A 23,894-nucleotide genomic window follows, 5' to 3' on the forward strand; every position below is an offset into this window, starting at 1 on the left:
TGCTTGGGAACATCAGTAACTGACTTTTGCCTCTGTTTATGCATAAGATAAAACATGAGATTGGCCATAAATCTAGACATTTAACAGTAAAAAATCCAAGATTTTCCCATGTTAACTTCTAGACATTCACACCATGAAATAAAGTGATGTGTACAAAGTAATTATTAATGTGTTCCAATTTGATGGAAATATCATCACCTTGTTTTATGCATACCAGATTCTTACAACTTGCACCTATGTATATGTGACCAAATTCAGCAGTAACTTTATAATGCGTCTGGTGGCTTAACTTTTATTACTTCTAATATAAAATGATTTAATGAGAAAAACTTGAGGTCTGTATTCATGGTAACTTTTATTGGCACAGGACTAAAGCAGTAAAAATATGAAGCAGGAGGGTAAGCAGATGAGAGACTCTTCTGGGGGAGGAGAATTCATGGAAGCAGAGAGGAGGGAATTAGTCTGTCTTTTACGGGAACATAGGTGTAACTTTGGGCAGCTTGGTAAAATGGCTTCAGTAACTAATTAAAAACCAAGGCAGAGGCTGTTTGCACTTTCATCCACTGCCTGTTTGAATCACACCACAGACACAGAGGAGCTCATTCTTCACTTCCTCCTCATCTTATCCACCCCAACTGTGGGAAACTGTAGACATCTAGTAGTAAAACATAATTCCTTCTCTGTTTGCTTGCTTTAATAAAGAAATTTTAAGGGAATGTACTGAGTATTTCCACTAGTCTGCTGGCTGTTAGCATGGAAAAAATCCAGTTTGCTGTGATTAGCACATGTGTGTACTTGCATAAGAAATAGAATGTTTGCAGTCAAGTGGCCCTTTGTCTCTTCTGATTGGATTTCAGTAATCAATCCAATTATAGGGATACTGTCTAGAGGACATCTAACAGCCTCAAGATCATTCCATATGTAGATGGACCTCATTTGAATAGAGGACTTAAGCAATAGCCATCTTCAAGTATTTGAAGGGCCAACATTCTTTGGCCCCAGAGGGTAGAAGTTACCAAGAAGTTAATATAGGAAAAACTTTCTGACTACTTGAGCTACAATTTTTCAATTAAAAATTGAAATGAACTCAGCGGAGGTCTTCAGGCAAAGCCCAAATGAACACTTATTAATAGAAGGGATCTTTTTCAAGTATAGGATAAGCTAAATGATCACTGAGGTTCCTTCCAACTCTGAAATTCTATGGTTCTGTGAAGTAGCTATCCAGCCTCCATTCCATAGCTCTTTCCTTCCCATCATACAGTTCCATAAAATTTTACAGATAGGCTTATATTGTAAACCAGGCTTATATTCTTGTACTGGTCTCATTTCCTGTATCAAAGTAACATAATCTTCCTCTCCTCTCCCCCCACCCCCTGACTCCTTGCAGCAGACTCAGCAAATTCCAGCAGTGTCAAGAGTGTCAAGTCATAAGGCACAGTTTCCAAGAACAGAGTGATATTTTATTTTCTGTCACTTTGTAGTCACTTTATAGTCTCCATGTCCCAAGTGCTTTGCACATAGTGATAACTTAATAAATGCTTTCACATTAATCCATTTGTCTCATTGAATCATTTTATAATCCATATCTTCCCATGTTCTCCATGAAAATAGCATGAGATACTGTTTCCAAAATTTGGCTAGCACTGTTATCCTCGACATCATAACATCTCTTTACTTATTTTGAGTATCACCTCTCTGTTGGTCCTGTTTTTTTCTGTTGGAAAAGTACTTTCTTGTTTGCTGGGGAAAGAAACCCCGGAATCAAGCAGTTCTGCCTCCCTGTTATCAGTTTTCCTCAACTCAGCTATACCAAACAAAGGTCCTGCCCTTTCATTGATGCTCCATTTTCTTCCAGTATAGCCAATAATAATAATAATAATCCTTTACTTGTTTGCTTCCCTCAATAGCCTCAGCTTATACCAAGTTTAGCACTCCTGACACTGTTTTGATGGGACCATGCTGCAATCTTATATTCGTCTTGTATTACCTGGTCTTGCTTCCATCTTCTGTACACATCTTTTCAGAACATAAGTTGATTAGTGAGATTCTTGGATATCCACATTTTGTCCCTTTTTTCCTTGTTTTTAATTGATTTTTTTCCATTTTCTATCATTCTTTTTTTGTCCTCATTCAGTCTCCCCTACTCCCATTTATCATATAAACACAGTCAGTCAAGCAAAACAAATTCCATTATTAGATTATGTCCAAAAATCCATTTCTTATTCTATATATTAGCCCATATCATTTCTTCATTAGTCATCTGGAAAGATGAGTGATCATTTAATTTATTAGAATTCTTAAGTGTTTCAAAAATTGTTCATTTTTATGGTACTCATGTTATAGTATAAATCAGGGGTCACCAAACTACTCTCTATGTACTCCACTCTCTGGGGCCAAATTTGGCCCTAGAGCTAAGAATGGTTTTCATTCTTTAAAAAAATATAACAACCATTCATTGCTCAAATATGTAGAGAACAGAGGCAAATTTATAAAAATACCAGTCATTTCTCAACTGATAAATAGTCAAAGGAACAGGCAGTTTTCAGATGAAGAAATCAAAGCTATCTATAGGCATATGAAGAAGTGTTCTAAATCACTTTTGATTAGAGAAATGCAAATTAAAACAACGCTGAGGTACCACCTCACACCTATCAGATTGGCTAACATGACAAAAAAAAAAAGGATAAATGTTGGAGAGAATTTGGGAAAATTGGGATACTAATACACTCTGATCCAACCATTCTGGAGAACAGTTTGGAACTATGCCCAAAGGGCAACCAAACTGTGTATTCCCTTTAATCCAACAATACCACTAATAGGTCTGTATCCCAAATAGATCATAAAAAAAGGGGAAAGGACCTATATATGCAAAAAAAATTTTATAAGTAGCCCTTTTCATGGTAGCAAAATATTGGAAATTGAGGGGTTGCCCAGCAATTAGGGAATGGCTGGACAAGCTATGATATATGAATGTAATGGAATGCTACTGTGCAATAAGAAATGATGAACAGGCAGATTTCAGAAAAACCTGGAAAGACTTGTATGAACTGATTCAAAGTAAAATGAGCAAAACCATGAAAACATTATATACAGTATCTGCAGCATTGTAATGATCAACTATGAATGACTCAGCTCTTCTCAGCAACACAATGATCCAGACAAGTAGAAAGGATTTGAAGGAAAATGCTATCCACATCTAGATAAAAAACTGATGGACTCTTAATGCATATCGAAACATACTTTTTCACTTTATTTTTCTTTTTTTTCGTTTGATCTGTTTCTTCTTTCACAAGTGTGACTAACATGAAATTGCCTACCATTTTCAGAAGAAGGGAAGGAGGGAGAAAAATTTGGAACTCAAAATCTTATAAAAATGAATACTAAAGATTGTCAACATGTAATTGGGGGGAAAATACTATTTTTTAAAAAAATGTAAAAACCATTCTTTGCTTCTAGCCTATACAAAAAAAGGTGGTGGAGTTCGGACGATGATTTGCTGCCCTTGGTATAAATTGTTCTGATTCTATTCATTTCACTCTGTATCAGTTCATACCAGTCTTTTATGTCTCTTTAAAACTCATTTCTTTTAACACATAATAGTATTCTATAATATTCTTGTACCACAATTCTTATTTGCTAATACAAAAAGAGCTGCTATAAATATCTTTGTACATACGGTACCTTTTCCTTTTTCTTTCATGTCTTTGTGCAGCTGGATCAAAGGACATAAACTGTTTAGTAGCTTGTTGTGCATAATTCCAAATTACATTCAAGAAGGGTTGGGCTAATTCACAGCTCCATCAATAGTGCATCAGTATGCCTGTTTTCTCTCAGTTCCAGCAAGATTTGTCTTTTTCTTTTGTGTGTGTGCTTTGTCAGTCTGATGGGTAAAAGGTAGGAAACTTCAAAATTGTTTAAATTTGCATTTCACTAATAATTAGTGACTTTTTCTTTTTTCCATATGACAGTTTCTTCCCTTAAGAACTGCCTGTTCATGTCCTTAGACCATTTATCAATTGGAGAATGACTTTTATTCTTTTTTAAGGCCTGAAAAAAGTTGTATTTATTGTTATTAATATCATTATTATTTTTTTAATTTAATTTAATTTTGGTTTACAGTATTCAATTCCACAAGCTTTTGAGTTCCAAATTTTCTCCCCCCTCCCCAAGACAGCATGTAGTCTGGTCTACATATACATTCACATTAAACATATTTTCACATTAGTCATGTTGCAAAGAAGAATTATAATTAATGGAATGAACCACAAGAAAGACGAAACAAAAACAAAAAAGAGAGAGAGCAAATAGTATACTTCAATCTGCATTCAGACTCCATAGTTCTTTCTCTGGATGTGGATAGTATTTTCCATCATGAGCTTTTGGAGTTGTCTTAGAACCTTGCATTGCAAGTTAATCATCTCACAGTGTGGCTGTAACTATGTGCAGTGTTCTTCTGGTTCTGTTTCCTTTGCTCAGCATCAGTTCATACAAGTCTTTCCAGGTTTTTCTGAAGTCTATCTGCTCATCATTTTTTTAAACAAGTTTATTTATTTTTAGTTTTCAACCGTTACTTCCATAAATTTTAAATTTTCCCTCCTTCCCCTTCCTCCTCCCCAAGATAGCATGCAATCTGATATAGGCTCTACATATACATTCCTATTAAACATATTTTCATATTAGTCATGTTGTATAGAAGAATTTGAATGGGAGGAACCACGAGAAAGAAAAAAAACGAAACAAAATAGTCTGTTTCACTCTGTATTCAGACTCCATAGTTCTTTCTCTGGATATGGCTGGCATTTTCCATCATGAGTTTTTTGGAATTGTTTTAGGTACTTGTACTGCTGAGAAGGGCTGTCTATTAAAGTCAGTCATCTCATACTGTTGCTATGTACAGTGTTCTCCTGTTTCTGCTCACTTCATTCAGCATTAGTTCATATAAATTTTTCCAGGCTTTTCTGAGGTCCACCTGTTTATCCTTTCTTATAGCACAATAGTATTCTATTACATTCATATGCCACAACTTGTTCATCCATTCCCTAATTGATGGGCATCCCCTCAATTTCTAATTCTTGGCCACCACAAAAAAAACTGCTATAAATATTTTTGTACAGGTGGGCTCTTTACCCATTTGTAGAGTCTCTTTGGGATACAGCCCTAGAAGTGGTATTTCAGGGTCAAAGGTTATGCACAGCTTTATAGCCTTTGGGGCATAGTTCCAAATTGCTCTCCAGAATGGTTGGATCAGTTCACAACTCCACCAACAAAGCATTAGTGTTCCAATTTTCCCACATCTCCTCTAGCATTTATAATTTTCCTGTTTTGTCATGTTAGCCGATCAGACAGGTGTGATGTGGTATCTTAGAGCTGTTTTGATTTGCATTTCTCTAATCAATAGTGATTGAGAGCATTTTTTCATATGACTATAGATAGCTTTAATTTCTTCATTTGAAAATTGCCTATTTATATCCTTTGACCATTTATCAATTGGGGAATGACTTGTATTTTTATAAATTTGACTCAGTTCTCTATATATATTTATAAATGAAGCCTTTATTAGAGACACTGGTTATAAAAATTCTTTCCCAGTTTTCTGCTTCCCTCCTAATCTTGGTTACATTGGCTCAGTTGGTATAAAAACTTTTCAATTTAATATAATCAAAATTATTCATTTTGCATTTCTTAATGTGTTCTATATCTTGTTTGGTCATAAATTCTTCCATTCTCCATAAATCTGACAGGTAAACTATTGCTTGCTCTCCCAGTTTGCTTATAGTATCAGCCTTTTTATCTAAATTGTATACCCATTTGGACTTTATTTTGGTATACAATGTAAGATATTGGTTTATAAGCTTTTATTCTTATAAATATGAGTCATTTCTTTATGCATCTTGGGAATAAGACCTTCATCAGAGAAACTTGCTGCAAAAAATTTTCCTTAATCTATTGACTTATTTCCCTATAAAAAAAGATTACTTAGCCATATTGGATTTGTTCATAAAAAATCTTTTTAACTTTATGTGATCACAATTGTCTCTTTATCCTTTGGTTGTGAATTTCATTCTTGAACATCTTTTCTGAGCTGACTAACCCTAAAGTATTTTAGCCCATGAGATCCTACCTAATCTTTCCTCTGAATTTTTTCAAATGTCCTTTCCCCAAACTTAGGGTGCATGTCAAAACATGTCCAGATTTCCTCTTCTTCTTTATCACAGATTCAAGGATAGAGTGGTCACATTCCCATCATTTCATCATGATATTAAGAGTTCTTAAGTCTTTCACAGTTGTTTTCCTTTAGAGTATTTTTGTCATTTTCTAACTTGTTCTTGTTGTTTTGCTTTACTTTACATCTTTTTTCTGCATCTTCATACAAGCCCTACCTGGTTTCTCTGAATTCATTCCTTTCATTTATCAAGGCATGATAATATTCTGTTTCATATACCATAATTTGTTTAGCCTTTACTCAATTAGTGGTCACCTACTTTGTATCTAGTTCTTTGCTACATCAAAAAGTATTGTTGTAATTATTCTTGTTTATATGAATCCTTTCCTTCTTTATTTGATCTCTTTGGGGCATAAGCCTAGGAGTGGTATGAATGGGTCAAAGAGAATGCACAGTTCATTGACTTTTGGGGCATGGTTCCACATGGAACACTGAATGACCCTGGACAAGTCACTTGCACCTTAGTTTCCTCAAAGGTAAAATGAGGGGAGTGGACTTGATGTCCTCTAAATTTATGATCCTATGATACTTCAACTTCACAACTCTTAACATTGCATTATGTGCTTATCCTCCCACAATCCCTTTAACAGTTGTCATTTTCCTTTTTTTAACCTTGCTTGAAAATCTGATGGGAGTTCTTCTAATTTATATTTCTCTTATGTAATATGGAACATTTTTTTTTATTTGGTTGTTGATAATTTGCCTTTCTTCTCTTGAGGGTTGCCTATTCATATGCTTTGATCATTTGTCTATTAAGGAAATTGCCTGTATTCTTATATTTTTGAATCATTTCTCCATGTCAGACCTTAGATATGAGAGCTTTATTAAAGAAATTTGCTGGAGACATTTTTCCCAGATAACTGTTTTTCTTCTAATTTTAACCTCAATGACTTTGTGCAAAATCTTTTACATTTTGTACCCTAGCACATTATCAGTTTTGCAAAAGAGTGCCATGCACAACTGAAAATATGTATTTTCCTTTATATTCCCATTCAGTAATCGTCTGTCATAGCATCACCTCTATGATGTCATGATCCTCTTCAGGAATGAAGGACAACCACAATCATCAGAGATATAGCTAACTTGTCTAACATTACATTCAGATCATTAATATCTTTCTTATTTATCTTTTCATTCGATTTGTCTAAATCTAAAAAGAGCACTTTGTGGTCTCCCTGTAATTTTATAATTTTTCTTCCAAGTGCTTATACAGTCAATTCTCAACTTTCATGGAAGTAACATTCCTCAAAAACAACACAAAAGTCAAAAACATGAATGTTGATTTACTAAATGCATGGGACATAGGGGATTAGTTCCCACAACCACTAAAAACTATAATCTTTTGCTACAGATTGCTGAAAATATATTTTCTGTATACAGTTCTTTATAACAAATCATTCATTCTGATAATATACACTTTTCCTAACACAGTAGCCATGAAATAACCCATAAAATGCAGGGGAGAGGAAAGGCAACACCAGATGGGATGAAGGGGAAAGAGCAACAAGGTCAGAACACCTTTAGGTAAAAAAGGGAAAAGGGCAACCTGTCCTCTCTAATCTCCCTTTTGGCTCTGTGGTTGAACTGTTCCCAGATGTGCCACACCAGGATCCCACTGACATGAGGAGGGTGAGATGCTCACTCAGGTGAGCAACTGGCAAGAGGTCAGGAGTGACCATCAGTTCATTTACCCATTAACTTAGCGCCTTTTCCATTTTTTCAATGTCTTCACCACCCCTTGAGAGGTTACTTTTGCATTTTCTGGAGCAGATTCATTAATGCTTTTACAAATACTTCCCTCCTTTTTGTGGACATAAATTTGTGTATTACACCTCTCATTTTTTCTCTACTGCACACAGCCCTAAATGTGCACAGTTACCACTACAAAAGTTAAAGAGGCTATGAATAAAATGATACAAATGCTTAAAGGTCACAAAAGTTAAATGTAGAGAATATTGAGGACTGACTGTACTTTTTCTTCTTTTCTTACACCACCCGCCGCCTTTACAAAGAAAGGCAGTGGAGAAAGAGAAGGAATCATATCAGCACTAGTGATGTACAGTTGAACTGATCTTCTCCTTCTCTGCCCCTCCTCTCTTCACCCAGTCCTCACCCTTAGATCTGGTTCTTACATTTTCTTCCTCTGCTTAATATTCCCCTCATGATCAACCCTCCCTTCCCTCATCCCAAGTTGAAATTTGCATTACTTGTGACTATTCCCTCCTTAAATCTTTTCTCTTTATGCCCTATTCTTCCCTTCCCTTATCCCTGCCTATGTCACTACTGAGTTTTATGTTTCTCTGTAGCAAATTCTGTATGTATATATTCAGCTCTCCTTAATCTGACTCAGAAAGAGGGAGATGGGGAGATTCTTGCTCCTTGCTCCTTGCTCCTTCCTCCTTCTTCCTTTTTTCCTCCCAGGTACATTCCTCTCTTGCCTTTCCTCTCACTAAACTAAACCTATGGAAGAAAACCAGGCAGATATTTAACTTCTTCTGTGACCCTTCAAGATATTGAGATTCTGAAGGGACCCTTGGCTCTCCTCTCCCTTTTAGAATGTCAGAACTTCATTACTGTTTAGCACCTTCCAATTGCTTAAATGTATTTATCTTTCTAAGTTATTCTTGACCCCTGCATTTGAATTTCAGAGTTTCTACTTGGCTAACAATCTTTCCCATGTAGGATTATACCCTATAGGCTATTATTTTTGGTTATAAGGTTTTATCTTTTGCCTTTTCAATTATGCTATTTTAAGATTTACTATCCTTTATAATAGTCATAGCCAAATCTGGTATGGTTCTTTGACTGTGGTCTCTGAGTACTTGAACTCTTTCTGTCAGCTTGCAGCATTTTTTTTTAACTTGGAAGCTTTGGACTTGGGCTATGGCATTCCTGGCTATTTATTCAGTTTTCAGGATTTCTTCTTGGAGGTGATCGACATGTTCTTTCTGTTTACTCTTTTCCATTTGCTTCTAACATATATGGACATTTTTATGATTTTTTCAAAATATAGAGTCTACATTTTTCTTTCATTGTGGTTTTTAATATGTTTAATGACTTTTAAATTATGGTTTTTTTACCTATTTTCTAGGTCAGGTTTTTTTTTTAAATAGTAGGTGCTTAACATTTTCTTTATACTTTTTTTTTTAATTTAAATTTATTTATTTATGTTTTCAACATTCATTTCCACAAAATTTTGGGTTCCAAATTTTCTCCCCATTTCTCCCCTCCCCCCACCCCAAAACACCAAGCATTCTAATTGTCCCTATCACCAATCTGTCCTCCCTTCTAACATCCCTCCCTGCCCTTATCCCCATCTTCTCTTTTGAATTTCTATACCCCATTACCTGTATTTCTTATTTCCTAGTTGCAAGAACAATACTCAACAGTTGTTCCTAAAACTTTTGAGTTCCAACTTCTCGTCATCCCTCCCTCCCCACCCATTCCCTTTGGGAAGGCAAGCAATTCAATATAGGCCATATCTGTGTAGTTTTGCAAATGACTTCCATAATAGTCGTGGTATGTAAGACTAACTATATTTCCCTCCATCCTATCCTGCCCCCCAATTCTTCTATTCTCTCTTTTGATCCTATCCCTCCCCAAGAGTGCTCCCTGTTCCCACTGCCCTCCCTTCCATTGTCCCCCCTACCCTGCTTATCCCCTTCTCCCCCACTCTCCTGTATTGTAAGATAGGCTTTGATACCAAAATGAGTGTGCATTTTATTCCTTCTTTTCATCAAATGTGATGAAAGTAAGCTTCATGTTTTTTCTCTCACCCCCCCCTTTTTCCCTCCACTGAAAAGTCTTTTACTTGCCTCTTTTATGAGAGATAATTTGCCCTATTCCATTTCTCCCTTTCTCCTCCCAATATATTTCTTTCTCACTGCTTAATTTCATTATTTTAAGATATGATCCCATCCTATTCAATCCACCCTGTGCTCTCTCTGTGTGTGTGTGTGTGTGTGTGTGTGTGTGTGTGTGTGTGTGTAATCCCACCAACTACCCAGATACTGAAAAAAGTTTCAAGAGTTACAAATATTGTCTTTCCATGAAGGAATGTAAATAGTTCAACTTCAGTAAGTCCCTTATGACTTCTCTTCACTGTTTACCTTTTCATGCTTCTCTTGATTCTTGTGTTTGAAAGTCAGATTTTCTTTTCACCTCTGATCTTTTCATCAAGAATGCTTAAAAGTCCTCTATTTCATTGCAAGACCACTTTTTCCCCTGAAGTATTATACTCAGTTTTGCTGTGTAGGTGATTCTTGGTTTTAGTCCTAGTTCCTTTGACTTCTGGAATATCATATTCCATGCCCTTTGATCCCTTAATGTAGAAGCTGCTAGATCTTGTGTTATCCTGATTGTATTTCCACAATACTTGAATTGTTTCTTTCTAGGTGCTTGCAATATTTTCTCCTTGATCAGGGAACTCTGGAATTTGGCCACAGTGTTCCTAGGAGTTTCTCTTTTGGGATCTCTTTCAGGTGGTGATCGGTGGATTCCTTGAATACTTTTTTTGCCCCCTGGTTCTAGAATATCAGGGCAGTTTTTCTTGATAATTTCATGAAAGATGATGTCTAGGCTCTTTTTTTGATCATGGCTTTCAGGTAGGCCCATAATTTTTAAATTGTCTCTCCTGGATCTATTTTCCAGGTCAGTTGTTTTTCCAATGAGATATTTCACATTATCTTCCATTTTTTCATTCTTTTGGTTTTGTTTTGTGATTTCTTGGTTTCTCATAAAGTTATTAGCCTCCATCTGCTCCATTCTAATTTTGAAAGAACTATTTTCTTCAGTGAGCTTTTGAACCTTCTTTTCCATTTGGCTAATTATGCTTTTGAAAGCATTCTTCTCCTCATTGGCTTTTTGACCCTCTTTTGTCAATTGAGTTAGCCTATTTTTCAAGGTGTTATTTTCTTCAGCATTTTTTTGGGTCTCCTTTAGCAAGGTGTTGACCTGCTTTTCATGCTTTTCTTGCATCTCATTTCTCTTCCCAGTTTTTCCTCCACCTCTCTTATTTGATTTTCAAAATCCTTTTTGAGCTCTTCCATGGCCTGAGCCCATTGAATATTTATTTTGGATGTTTGGGATACAGAAGCCTTGACTTTCATGTCTTTCCCTGATGGTAAGCATTGTTCTTCCCCCTCTGAAAGGATGGGAGAAGATACCTGTTCTCCAAGAAAGTAACCTTCTATGGTCTTATTTTTTTTCCCTTTTTTGGGCATTTTCCCAACCAGTTACTTGACTTTTGGGTCCTTTGTCAAGAATAGGGTATACTTTTTAAATATCTGTTAAGATCTCAGTTCCCCCAAGGTGGCACAATCAAGCCTGTACTAGTCTGGACGCAGAGAGGGATTTTTGTGCCCAGATTCCTAGCAGAGTTTCCTCTCCAAAGCCACCTGGCCTCCAGTTCCACCAAGTCAGCACTGGGGGCTGATTTTCAGATAAGCTGGATGGGCAGGGCCACCATTCAGTGCGAGACAAAGACCAGCTGCCTCAGGACTGAGGTAAGACTCAGCTCTTCAGTGCCCCCAGGGGTTTTTACACTCCAACAATGGAGTGGTCTGTAAGGGCTGTTGTGCAGCCTCTGTGGCTGCTGCCTGCTGCTGGAACTATGGGAAGGCCCTTCTCCCTTCCTGGCCAGCTGAAAAAACCCTGTCACTGACCTTCAGCGCCTGTGGGTTGAAGGATCTGGGAACCGCTGCTACTGGGACTGGGGATTCTGCGACTGGAGATTCTGCCCCTGAGGGCTGTTCAGGAGCCGCGCTGCCCAGACAAGGCTAGGCTTGGCTCTGCTCTACGTCCCGTGCAACAGATGTTTCCTGTGGGTCTCTCAGGTCACCCTGGGCTGGAAATCTCCTCCACTCTATTGTTCTCCACTTCTGCTGCTGCACATTTTGTTGAGAGTCCCTCTCTACAGGTTTTTTATGAGCTGTGTGGGGAGAGCTTCTGTATCTATGTCTTTCTACACCATCTTGACTCCACCCCTTCTTTATACTTTTTTCCAGTGATTTTACTTTGTTCTAATACTTCTTATTGTCTCATAAAATTGAGTTCTGTTTGCTTTATTCTGTTTTGTAGGTAGTCTGTTATTTGGGTAAGGTTTTACACTTTCTCTTCTAGGCTATTTATTTTCTTTCCTAACTCTTGTTTTATGTATAATTTAATTTTTTTATATCTTGTTTCATTTTTTTTATATGTATTTATTTTAGCCACTGTAATAGTCTTTGTGGCTATTTTTTTTTCTCTTGAAACTTTGCTTGTACTTATTGTAGAATTACTCTCTATATTTACCTCTTAGGTTTCCATTAACTCATAGAACTTCTTCACTGACCTCATTGTTTTCTTCTGTTTACTTACATTTTCCACTTAAATTCTCAGTTTGGATTTTGTGCTCAGGCCCTCTCCTCCAAAGCTCTAAGATGAATTAAGTAGACCTCTCTTGGTTCTGTCCTTTCTGTAGCCTGGATGCCACTGCTCATCTCTGGATGAGGTAGCTGGTATTAAGCCCTTTGTGGTGGTCCACCACAAGTTCTGATCTCATACAGATTGTTAGAGAATGGGTAGAGTATTGGACTTGGAGTCAAGAAGCCCTGATTTAAAATCCTTTCCCAGATATTTCCTACATCTTTGACCTTGGCCAAGTCACTAAACCTCTCTTAGCCTGTTTCCCATCTGTCAAATAGGGATAATTGCTCCTACCTGGTAAGGTTGTTGTGATGTTCAAATGATAAAGCCTTAAAGCAGTACATAAATGCTAGCCACCGTCATCATTATGATTATTACTATTATCATTATCTTCTACTTGCACAGTGCCCTGTAAGGAATTGGTTTCATCCCACTTTCTGGCTCTACCAGACCCCAAGGGGATATTGGATAAACTGGCACCTAGATACTGAGTTGGCCCTGTCTCCTACTGTGGCTCACAGTCCTTCAGGGCCAGTAACCTCAGAGAGCTTGTTTAGTCCCCTACCTCTGTTCTGACAGGCCAGGGATCAAATCTGGCTTCAGGTCCTCAATTATGAAAACTCATATGGCTTATATCTCCCCTGTTCAGAGTACTAGCTAGTTTCAGGTCCATTTGCAGGAGCTCATGCTGACTTCCCTGGCATAGACCCTCTTCCCACCCCTGCCAGCTTCTGGCCTGCTTACTGCATTCACTCAGGCTTCCCTGGCACAGCTTCTCTTCCTTGCTCTGCTGGCTTCCAAGTTTACCTGAGCTCACACTGACTTCCCTGGTACAATCCCTCTACATGGCTCCATCCCCTTCTGGCCATCTTTTTGTGTAGTTCTGAACTGGATTGAGGTGATTCCTTCTGTTTCTTTTTGTTTTCTTTATCATTAATCTTTCTGTAATTCTTTTCAGATATTTTATCAGTAGCTCTGATAGTCCCCTAATATATAGAATACAGTGGCCTAACCTTCTTTGGAAAACTTTTCCCTGTCCTTTATATGAAAGTTAGCTCTTTGTAAAGCATCTAAATAATAGCAATAACTTACGTTTCTTTAATACTTTACATTATTTTATTTAATCATCACAACAGCCCTATGAAATATGAGGTAAAATATCAGCTAAATTGATAACTCAGAGAGGTGGTAGCCTGACCCAGGATCATAGTGGTAATAAATGGTGGGACCAGCTTTTGTGATCTCACGATTCCAAGTCTTTATGCTCTATGTAAAGCAAAAGATTTTTAAAGATGATTTTCCATAAGCAGCAAGCTGCTGCTTCCTATTGGGTTATGGGAAAAGGATGATGATACAGCCCTTCACACAAACCACCAAGGAAACATCTGATTGCCTTCCAAGGAATTCCACCCGAGAGAGAGATTTATTTACTCTTTTGAGTCTTAGATACTAAGCCTGTTTACTTATGTCATCAAGCACTGGGGCAGTATAGTGGAAAAAAGTATTGTGCCAGAAAAAAAAGAACCAGTTTTTATTCCTGGGTCTATTCATAACTAGCTATATAACTTCAGGCAAGTTATTTAACCTCTCTGAGCCTAAGCTCCCCCATATATAAAAAAATGAAGACTGGACTAGATGATCTCCAAAATGTCCTTCCTTAAAGTTACAAAATTCTATGACTCTAAAATGGGAGAGGAGGAATGAGGCAGGAATCCTTTACAAAGGAATAGGTGGCATCCCACACAAGCAATCTCCATTCACCTCACAGCTTCACTGATCAAATGAGAATGATAGATGGAGAGAAATGGGCCTTTGTCTCCTGGCAGCTGCTACTGGGAATCGCAACCACGGCTACTGAAGACCCAGAAGAAATTCTCCCCACCATATCCTTGGCACTGTCACATGATTCAAATGTGGGAATGACATAAAAGAAGAGATGTCATCTATCATCTGCTCTGCCTCTGCACTCTACGCATCATAGACCCTTCCCTCTGACCTGCAGCTGAAACCTCCTGTGTGTATTGTGGTACCTCCCATTTTACTGTGAGCACTTTGAGAGTAGGAGCCATGTTCCCAGGACTTAGTACAGTGCTTGGCACAGAGTCATTGATTAATAAATGCTTTTTCATTTGGTCACTTATTCATAGATGAACAGCATTTTTTTTTTAAATACTAACTGTGGGCCAAGTGCTTTTCTAAGCTCTGAGGATCCAGATACAAAACAGTCCTTGCCTTAAAGGGGCTTACATTCTGATAAGTAAGATAGCACGTAAAGGAAAACTGGAAAGCACAGGAGTGGGGGCACCTTTATGTGAGGAAGAGAAGTCCAGAGAGGGAGCACAGAATGGTGGTGCAGGGTCAGGGCTCTGAACTCTGCAATCTGGAGAATGGGCATAGGTTTCTCTTGGGGGCCAAGGCAATGCCATGACTTGATTTTAAGGATGCCAGAAGAGTTCCTTTAAGTATATTTTATTTCAGACTTATTTCAGTTCCATTCAATAAACATTTACTAAGCACTTGCTACATACCATGTTTTGTTCTAGACCCTGGGGATATGTACATAAAAATGAAAATAACCCCTGCCCTCAAGGAACTTACTGATAAATAGAAGTATACATAGTATGGTTTCACCTCTCTTTGTCTGTCTGTTGGCTGGTCTGTCTGTCTGTCTCTGTCTCTCTCTCTCTCTCTACATATATACATATATATGTATATATGTATGTATAAATAGTCTGTATATATACATACATACATATTTGTATGTGTATATATGTGTGTGTATGTATTTGTGTTAAATGTTTGCCTTTTCTAGTGCAGGATAGAGAGAGAGAGACAGTTTGGAACTTAAAATGGAATCAAAAAAATTAATTTTTTTAAATGAGAGGGCGTTCCAGGTATGGAGGACAGCAGATAGAATATAATATATGGGAAACAGGAAGTAAACCAGTTTGACTGGAACATAGATATCTCTATTAAGGGAGAGAGCTATCCCTCACATCCTGATTTCAATTAGTATTCTCTTTAGCTTTGGTAGACAATTAGAACAAGGCTAAGTGCAATCTAGCATCTGTTACCCCTCAAGGTGCCTCAAGGGACCCTGTTGTCATAACAGTGCCTTGCTGGAATGGAGCCCCTTTGCCAGTTTCAACTTTTCTTATGCTGACATTTAGGTAATTCCTAGACTCTTATCTTGCTTCCCATCACAGGGAACAAACCTTAAGGTATTAGAAAGTATTCCTCACTTCCTAAACTCAGACCATCTTGTAGTTTTCATTTGTGTATGTCAGACCTTGCTTTAAACAATACATAAGATGACCGACTTTGTTAGACTTAGCTCTTCTCAGCAATGCAATGATCTAAGACAGTTCCATAAGACTCATTATGGAAAATGCTATCCATATCCAGAGAAACTACTGTGGGAGCTAAACGCAGATCAAAGCATTTAACTTTTCTCTTGTTGCTTGTTGTTTTTTGTTTTTCCTTTCCCGTGGCTTTTCCCTTTTGTTCTCATTCTTCTTTCACAACATGACTAATGTGGAAATACGTTCACTATGATCATACATGTATAGCCTGTATCAGATTGCATGCCATCTTGGGGAGGGAGAATGGAGAGAAGGGGGGAAATTTTAGAACTCAAAAATCTTATAACAGCAAATGTTGAAAACTCAAAATAAATTTTTTAAAAAACAATACACAAAAAATAAGATTGAAGATTATCAAGCCTCTAGCCAGCTTGAAGAGTTTCTTCACACAGTAAACCGTCATCAGACTGGAGTTGATAGACTGGTTGTGTAGTTTTTATTTTTAAACAATGTACAACAACTGCCTTGTGTTCGATTTTATTCAGTCCTGAAACATTTCCCTAGAATGGTACTGACTGGTGATTCTTTAAGTATTTTTTCTCTTAGGGCACTGAAGTATCACCATAGCAGCAGGCATCTTTGTGGAGGAAGCATATGAAGGGGAATACTGAAGTTAATTAAGTCAGTAGTCAGCATGCCTTTGACAGCAAGTGGAACGTTAGCTTTTTTTTTTTTTTGTATTGATGTCCAGATTGAACATTCCTTCTTCTTCTTCTTCCTGTCCTTGTTCTGAGCCTGCTATGTTTTGATGATAAAACCATGTCCTCTTCTTTTTCAGGGCCTGACATTTGAAGAAGTGGAAAACTTCTTTACCTTTCTGAAGAACATTAATGATGTGGACACTGCCCTGAGCTTTTACCACATGGCAGGAGCATCCCTGGATAAAGGTAATCCTGGGAGCTGAGTCAGACAGCTCTGAGCACAGCATGAAAACTGAATGTTGAGCTAATGGCTTCCTGGGGACCCACCCTTCCCCACAGTGTGGGTGTTGCTTGAGCTTGCTCCCAAGTAGACAATCTCATTACCTTTGACCCAAGGGAACTCAGCTCGACAAACATAGCTCTTTGCTAAGCCCCCTGGTGGGCAGTCCTCACCTCTACTACTGTACAGTGATTTGTCATTAGTTATGTGCACATTTTTGATTGTTCCTTTATGTTTACTGGTACAGTGCAGTGGAAAGTAGGACTCTGAATTTGAAATTATGAATTTTGTGTGACTTTGGACAAATCCATCTCTCTGAACTTTCATTTCCTTGTGTAAAAAAGGGGACTAATAATATTAATACCATTTATTTTACAGTAACTCATAAGCTTCAACCCTTCTGTCTTTGTCAAAGTAAAGTGCCATATTCATTATCTGTATTCTGCTGCTGGACCACAAAGATCAGAACCAGGAACAATAGATGGAAGCTGTAGAAAAAGAGACAGACTTCCCAATAGAGGTATTTGCAAGCAGTGAAGAAACCTTGGTTAGGTACAGAGTGGACTCAAGAGCCTCTGAGACATGATTCTGCTAGTTCTGAAATTGTGTCATTTTATAAGAGAGATGCTGACCTTAAGGTGCAGTCTGCACCTGTGCTGTATCTTCTGCTTGAAGATAGGCAGAAATGGGCTGAATGAGCAGGCAGAGACTACAAGAACGACCTGAAACACAGGACTTTGTATTAAGCAATGTCAAGTGAATAGAGTACAGGAAAGGTGGGAACTTGTTTGTGTTTCTGACCCATTAGCATCCATCAGGCACATTAAAAGAAGACAAGTTGTTCAGATTAGCAGAAAATAGGGACCTAAAAGGAAGGAACGCAGAACAGAAAGAAAGGAAATAAGCATTTATTAAACTCTGTGTGCCAGGCATTGTGCTAAGTGCTTTAGAAATATTATCTCAGTTAATGACCTCATTTAATTTTACAGGTTAAGTTGGTTGGGAATGGGAGGGCAGCGATCAGAAAATGACCTGTCTGTGAAGTTCCATCTTCACTTCTGCAGAAATTAGAGTAACCATTCCTTTTACAGCATTAGCATTGGCATGGAACTCAATGACATTGTCCTGTAGACTTGTCTCCTGAAAGATGTTTCTAACTTTGAGTTTCTGTTTTCAACGCTTTGCCCCTGTAAATCAAGTCATATGCCCTCTTTAGGGTATTTAGTTCTCTCTCTTCCCCCAGTACTCAGGGAATACAAAGGCCAGTTCTCAAGATCTAAATTTCTCTTTTCTCTAAAGAGAAGAAAACCAGAGGAATATAATGCCTGTGAAATTAAGGAAAATTTTTATTTATTATTATTATTTATAAACATGTGGATGGGAACTACCCAGCCAATGCTGGGTACTGGTATTATGCCAAGTAATAGATGGGGAGAGTATATGTACTTTTCAAACAAAGAAAGGCAAAAGGGATGAAAAAGCAGGAAATCTTTAAAAAAGAAATTAGGGATTCCTGAGAGGAGGGGGAGATCCAGGAGGAATTCCAGGTGGCAGAGCTGTTGCCCTTTGATATACAAATCAGAATGCATTCTTGGTGATAAGCAGTCCATAATTCAAGACTTGGGCACAGACAGTAAGATAAAAGGATATCTCCAAAAATCATAAACCAGGATGTATCTGAGAGCTCCATAACAAACAGTGAGGAGAATCTCTGAAGATAAGGATGTCTCTTAAAGGTCCATAAGCCACCAAATGGCTCAGGGTCTGCTTCAAAGCTGGTATGGGCTAAATTGGCTTCAGAGTTGCTGATTTTCTGCATATCCAGCTGAGTTTACTCTTGGTTACTGCAAAAGATTATTGATATTTCAAGCCACTCTGTATCTTAGCTAATACAGCCAGTTTTCATACAGCCCATCCCAGTTACCTGGATAATTGGAGAGCTCAAGTATACTTATCAGGAAGTGAAAGAAAGGGGATGGGGGAAATGGGGGAAAGGGGAGAAGAGGGAGAGGTGCACAGGTTGCTAGTGGTGATCTTAACTGAAAATTCTGTAGTATATATAGGTATCTCTTCATTTCATGGCTCCCAGATAATGGGGACGAGACAAGATGTAGAGAGTACTTAGATAACACTCCAACTTGAGACTGAGACTAACATTTTTCTTCTAAGGCATGTTGTCCACTATAAAGACGCTGTTCTCTTTTTCTATACGTGCTCACAGTCTCTTCTTGCCCCATTTTGTCTGCTGTAGCCCCTTCACAGACATTTCATTCACATAGCTTCTTCTGTCCTATCCTCAATAAGAATACAAGGTAGCAATTTAAAATTACTTACTGATTGACTAGCCCACTAAAGAGGGAAATGCTTTGCAGGAGCAGGGCAGTGATATCACAATAAAGATACACTATACATTTCCTTCCCTTTCTGTCCTTCAGTATATTCCTTGTGCCCTGTTGCTGTCAGAAAAGTCTCCACCTAGGCAACTTCAAGAATATGTTTCCATTGGCATTCTGGATAAAACCCTCTAGTCTGTGTACCAATATGATAAGACATAGAGACTTGTCCATGAGGAACAGAATCTTGAAGCTTTGGGGACGATTGCATCCACAGGCGTTGTCTTTTACTAATGTGGATTTATCTCCCTCGGGAATGTACCAGTCACTTTTATTCCTCCTTTTCTGTACCTGCCTTTGTCAAGTTAAGATGGACTAAATCCCAGGCTCCACCTCTGCTACAAGGACATTGTTAGGGAATATGCAGCCCAGAGATAATAGTTTGGTTGATACTGACCATAGCCAGAACATGTGAAAACTGCTGCACTCTCTTCCCCTCAACCCTGGGGATTTGGGGCTCCTTCCTGAGCCCCATCTTCTTCCTTAGAGTGAACCATTAGCTGCCCAGTTTCTGGTGAGCAATAAAAACTCCTTTTTTTCTCTTCCCCAGAATCCATCTAGGATGGATTTCTAATGATTAAAGACAAAAATTCTGGTAGGAAGCTAAGAGAAGTAAGATCAAACAGTATGTGCAAAAGTGAGTGATAAAGGCATGGAGATTTTTTTTAGGTAGTGCTGTAGAAAGACAGCTGGATTTGGCAGCAGTTCAAGGCTCTGGGTTCAAATCCCATTTCTTTCACTCTCTGTGGGACCCTAGGCAAATCACTTCTGCTCTCTGAAAGTCAAGACCAAAACAACAGATAATTGATAATCCTCAAAGTCACCCAAAAATCCATTTATCTTTTTTACCTGATATCCTTCTCCTGACCTTCCAGAAGTTCTTCCTGATGGGGAACTTGCTGATAGGGGAGCTAGTATGGCTCCAACATAGGTCTGCAAAGTAGATTGCAAAGCACATCTTTACTGCACATCATTCAAAATCAGTTAGCCAGACATCTACCTCCCTTAGGAGAAGGGGGAGGACTCAGCAATGTTTACAAGTCTCTGATCTCTCCAGTGCTCCAAGCACCAGTCAGCCTAGACCTGGGAACAAAGCCGACATCCTAGGACTGGGCTGACTGTTCCTGTTTGTCACCGTGGGCCAACTCGTTGTGTCTTTAGCCCAGCAGAGATGCCAGTAGATGAGAGGCTTCAACAACAGAGAAAAAAGCAAAATAAATTATATTCACCCCACCCCCAGAGAGCTACTGAATTCCTTCTGTGTCATCTTCTGTACAACCTCCAGGAGCTAGCATAAAGAATATCACAACAAAAGAAGCGTGTGTGTGTCTGTGTGTATGTGTATGTAGAAGAAAAAAATAATGTGTCAAAATTAAAGTTCTTTACAAGTGACACCTCAAATGTATATTACATAAGGCTGCACCCCAGCTCTGGTCATTTGGGGGAAAGTCCAGTGTACTGAAAGTCCAGTGTGATGAAAAATGACTAATTACCCAATAGCACGTCTCCTCCCTCCTTTTTTTTCTCCTTAGGATAATATCTATACAGGAATGCCATCTCAAGCTGTGCTAGACTCCACAGTGTCCTGGATTCACAGGATTCTCCTGTCCCACATTGCCAAACATCTTCCACCTGAGAAATTCATGTTTCTTTAATGCCAAAAAGTTCCCAGGCAGTGTAATCTGGTAAAATGTCTTAGATTGTCAAAGGTTACCATCAAACCAAACCTCTAGAGACAGAGGCAAAGGAAGCACCTGCTACCTTTGGTCACCCCCTGCTGGCAGATTGAAAAAATAGCACCTCCTGTTGTCCCATGCAGCTGCTGTAGCCTCATCTTTTGACCAAACAGAGTTGTGGAAAAGCTTATATAATGGAAGACAAACAAAGCAGGGTTTTTTAATTCCCCATTTTCCGTGCCTGAAGTTGAATACCAAATGTGGCCTTGGTATGGAGATGCCCAGCATCTCTGTAGCAGTAGATAGCAGCATTATCCTGATAAGGAGTCAAGAGACCAAGGGCTCCAATCCCAGCTCTTCTCCTAATTAGCAGTAGGCATACCTCAGAGATACTGCAGGTTCAGTTCCAGATCACCACAATAAAGAAAATATCTCAGTAAAACAAGTCACATGAATTTTTTTTAAATTCCTGAGTGTATATAAGTTATGTTTATACTATGTTGTAGTCTGTTAACTGTGTAATAGTATTGTCTAAAAAACAATGTACATAACTTAATTTTAAAATGCTTTATAGCTAAAAAAAAAATGCTAATCATCATCTGAGCCTTCAGTGAGTTTTTCTGAGCCTTCATCTTTTTTGCTGGGTCTTACTTGAATATTGATGGCTGCTGCCTGATCAAGGGTGGCAATGGCAATTTCATAAAATAGGACAACAATGAAGTTTGCCACATTGATTGACTCTTCATTACATTTTAATGTTTAGCAGCCATTGTAAGGTTATTAATTGGCCTAATTTCAGTATTATTGTGTCTCGCAATAGGGAGAAAGAGACAGGAAACAGCTGATCAGTGGCGTCATCAGAATATACACAGTATTTATCAATTACATTGACCTTCTCATATGGGCCCGGTTCGTGGCTCCCCAAAACAATTATAATAGTGGCATGCAAGGTCACTAATCACAAATCATAGATAGAAGAATGATGAAAAGGTTAGAAATATTGTGAGAATTAGAAAATCAAGACACAATGTGAGCACATGCTATTGGGAAAATGGCACTGATAGACTTGCTTGATCCAGGGTTGCCACGGACCTTCAGTTTGTTTAAAAATTTAAAAATGCAGTATCTGCAAAGCTCAGTAAAACAAGCTATCCTATATATCACTCTAGTCTGTTGAACCACAGTTTATTTATTTATTTTTTAAAAGATATGCAGGGTATACTGGATGATCTTTAAGGTTCATTCTGGTTCTATAATTCTATGAATAACACTGAAAGGTAGCAAAAAATGGGATTTTTAAATTATCCAAAAGCATATAATACCACTTTTTAAATATCCTGAGACTGGATTTAATGAACCAAGGTGGTATGCTGACAGTAAATTACCAAGAAACATATTAGACAATTGGCAAGTAAAAAATCCAGCCAGTTTTCTTTTAAAATGTATCCACAACATTCTTTTAAGCTAAGCAAACAGCTCCTATGACTTTGTCAGAATCCAGTGGCAATACACTAAAGCTACCATGGGGGCGTTGCTGACATGATGCCAAGGACCCCGATGCTGTGAGAACATCCCACATTCACTTCTCCAGACTAGCGCCAAGCTTGGCCATGCTGCCCCAGAGCAAAGCTAGTTTAAAAGGCCAGAAGATGGAAGCCATCATGTAGTTACAAGTCAGCTCTAAATATTTGTCTTTTATATTAAAAACAGTTCGCATTCACGTAGTACTTTATGATTCGTTTTCCTTATAGCAAAAGACTGAGACAGGTGATATCTCGATATAGCTTTTGTAGTCCAAACAGAACAAGAAAATTAATTTAAAAGAACAATTATATAGGCTGAATTGCTGCCCTTGTCAAATTTTAGGGTGTAGATGAAAAGGTTGGGAGTGGTTAGTGAGAATTGCAGGTCAGCGAGCCAAAGTTATAACTGACTGATGACCAGACAGTGATCTTGTGGTATTTTCCGTGATACGTATATGTTGATTCGGCCTACTCTTATTTATTCTTGCTAATGTGGGCAATCTGTGGCCCAAAAATGTAAAGGTCTCATAAACTGCCTTTGGCTTTGGAGTCCATGAAATGAATGGAAGTTTTGTCTACTTATTTTGTTTTTTCTAGATGAATACATATTCAATGAGGGTGTGATTCAGGGGCAGGGGAACCTGCGACCTCAAGGTCACATGTGACCCTCAAGTGCGGCCCTTTGACTGAATCCAAACTTCACAGAACAAATCCCCTTAATAAAAGGATTTGTTCTGTAAAACTTGTACTCAGTCAGAAAGCTGCACCTCACCCGTAGGTTAGCCCTGCCTTCTACCTCGGTCCTTACCAATATTGATAATAATTATTGCTGTTATTATTATAGCTTGCACTTATTTAGCATTTATCATGTGCCAAGCACTGTACAAATATTGTCTCATTTGATCCTCACAGCAGCCCTGGGAGGCAGATGATGTCATTATCTCCATTTTACAGTTGAGGAAAAACTGAAGCAGAGTTTAAGTGACTTGCTCAGGGTTAAATAGCTAGTTAGTCTTTGAGGCTGGATTTGAATTCAGGTCTTCCTGACTCCAGACCCAGCCCTCTATCCACTGTGACACTTAGCTGCCTATATTCTTTTACTTACAATTTCTTCTGCCATCATGTACATCAAACCTGGATTATTCGTTTTGAATGAGGGGAGTGGAAACATGGAGAATCACAAGTAAAAGTAATTTATGAAGCATTTGGAAATGCATTCTCTGGACTCAGGGATGGCATTCAGAATGGTAGGACTGGACCAGGAGGCCCAAGACCAAGGATTGCTCCCATCTTGGCTGTCACTAATTAGCTGTAACCCTGGACCAGTTATTTAGCTTCTCAGTGTGTCACTTTCTTCATCTGTAAAATGGAGGAAGAGGGGTTGGGCTGTA

General features: G+C 38.3%; 1 protein-coding gene across 1 annotated transcript in view; it reads left to right on the plus strand.

The window, feature by feature from the left end:
• MICU1 (mitochondrial calcium uptake 1) overlaps positions 1 to 23,894 on the plus strand; it is a 283,476-nt gene that overhangs the window by 233,868 nt on the left and 25,714 nt on the right. Inside the window, exon 10 of the mRNA XM_072628225.1 lies at positions 16,769 to 16,877. Within this exon, the coding sequence (XP_072484326.1) occupies positions 16,769 to 16,877 (109 nt within the window). The remainder of the gene's footprint in view (positions 1 to 16,768; positions 16,878 to 23,894) is intronic.

This window comes from Notamacropus eugenii, chromosome 1 (assembly GCF_028372415.1).
Source record: "Notamacropus eugenii isolate mMacEug1 chromosome 1, mMacEug1.pri_v2, whole genome shotgun sequence".
In the NCBI taxonomy this organism is placed as follows: Eukaryota; Metazoa; Chordata; class Mammalia; order Diprotodontia; family Macropodidae; genus Notamacropus; species Notamacropus eugenii.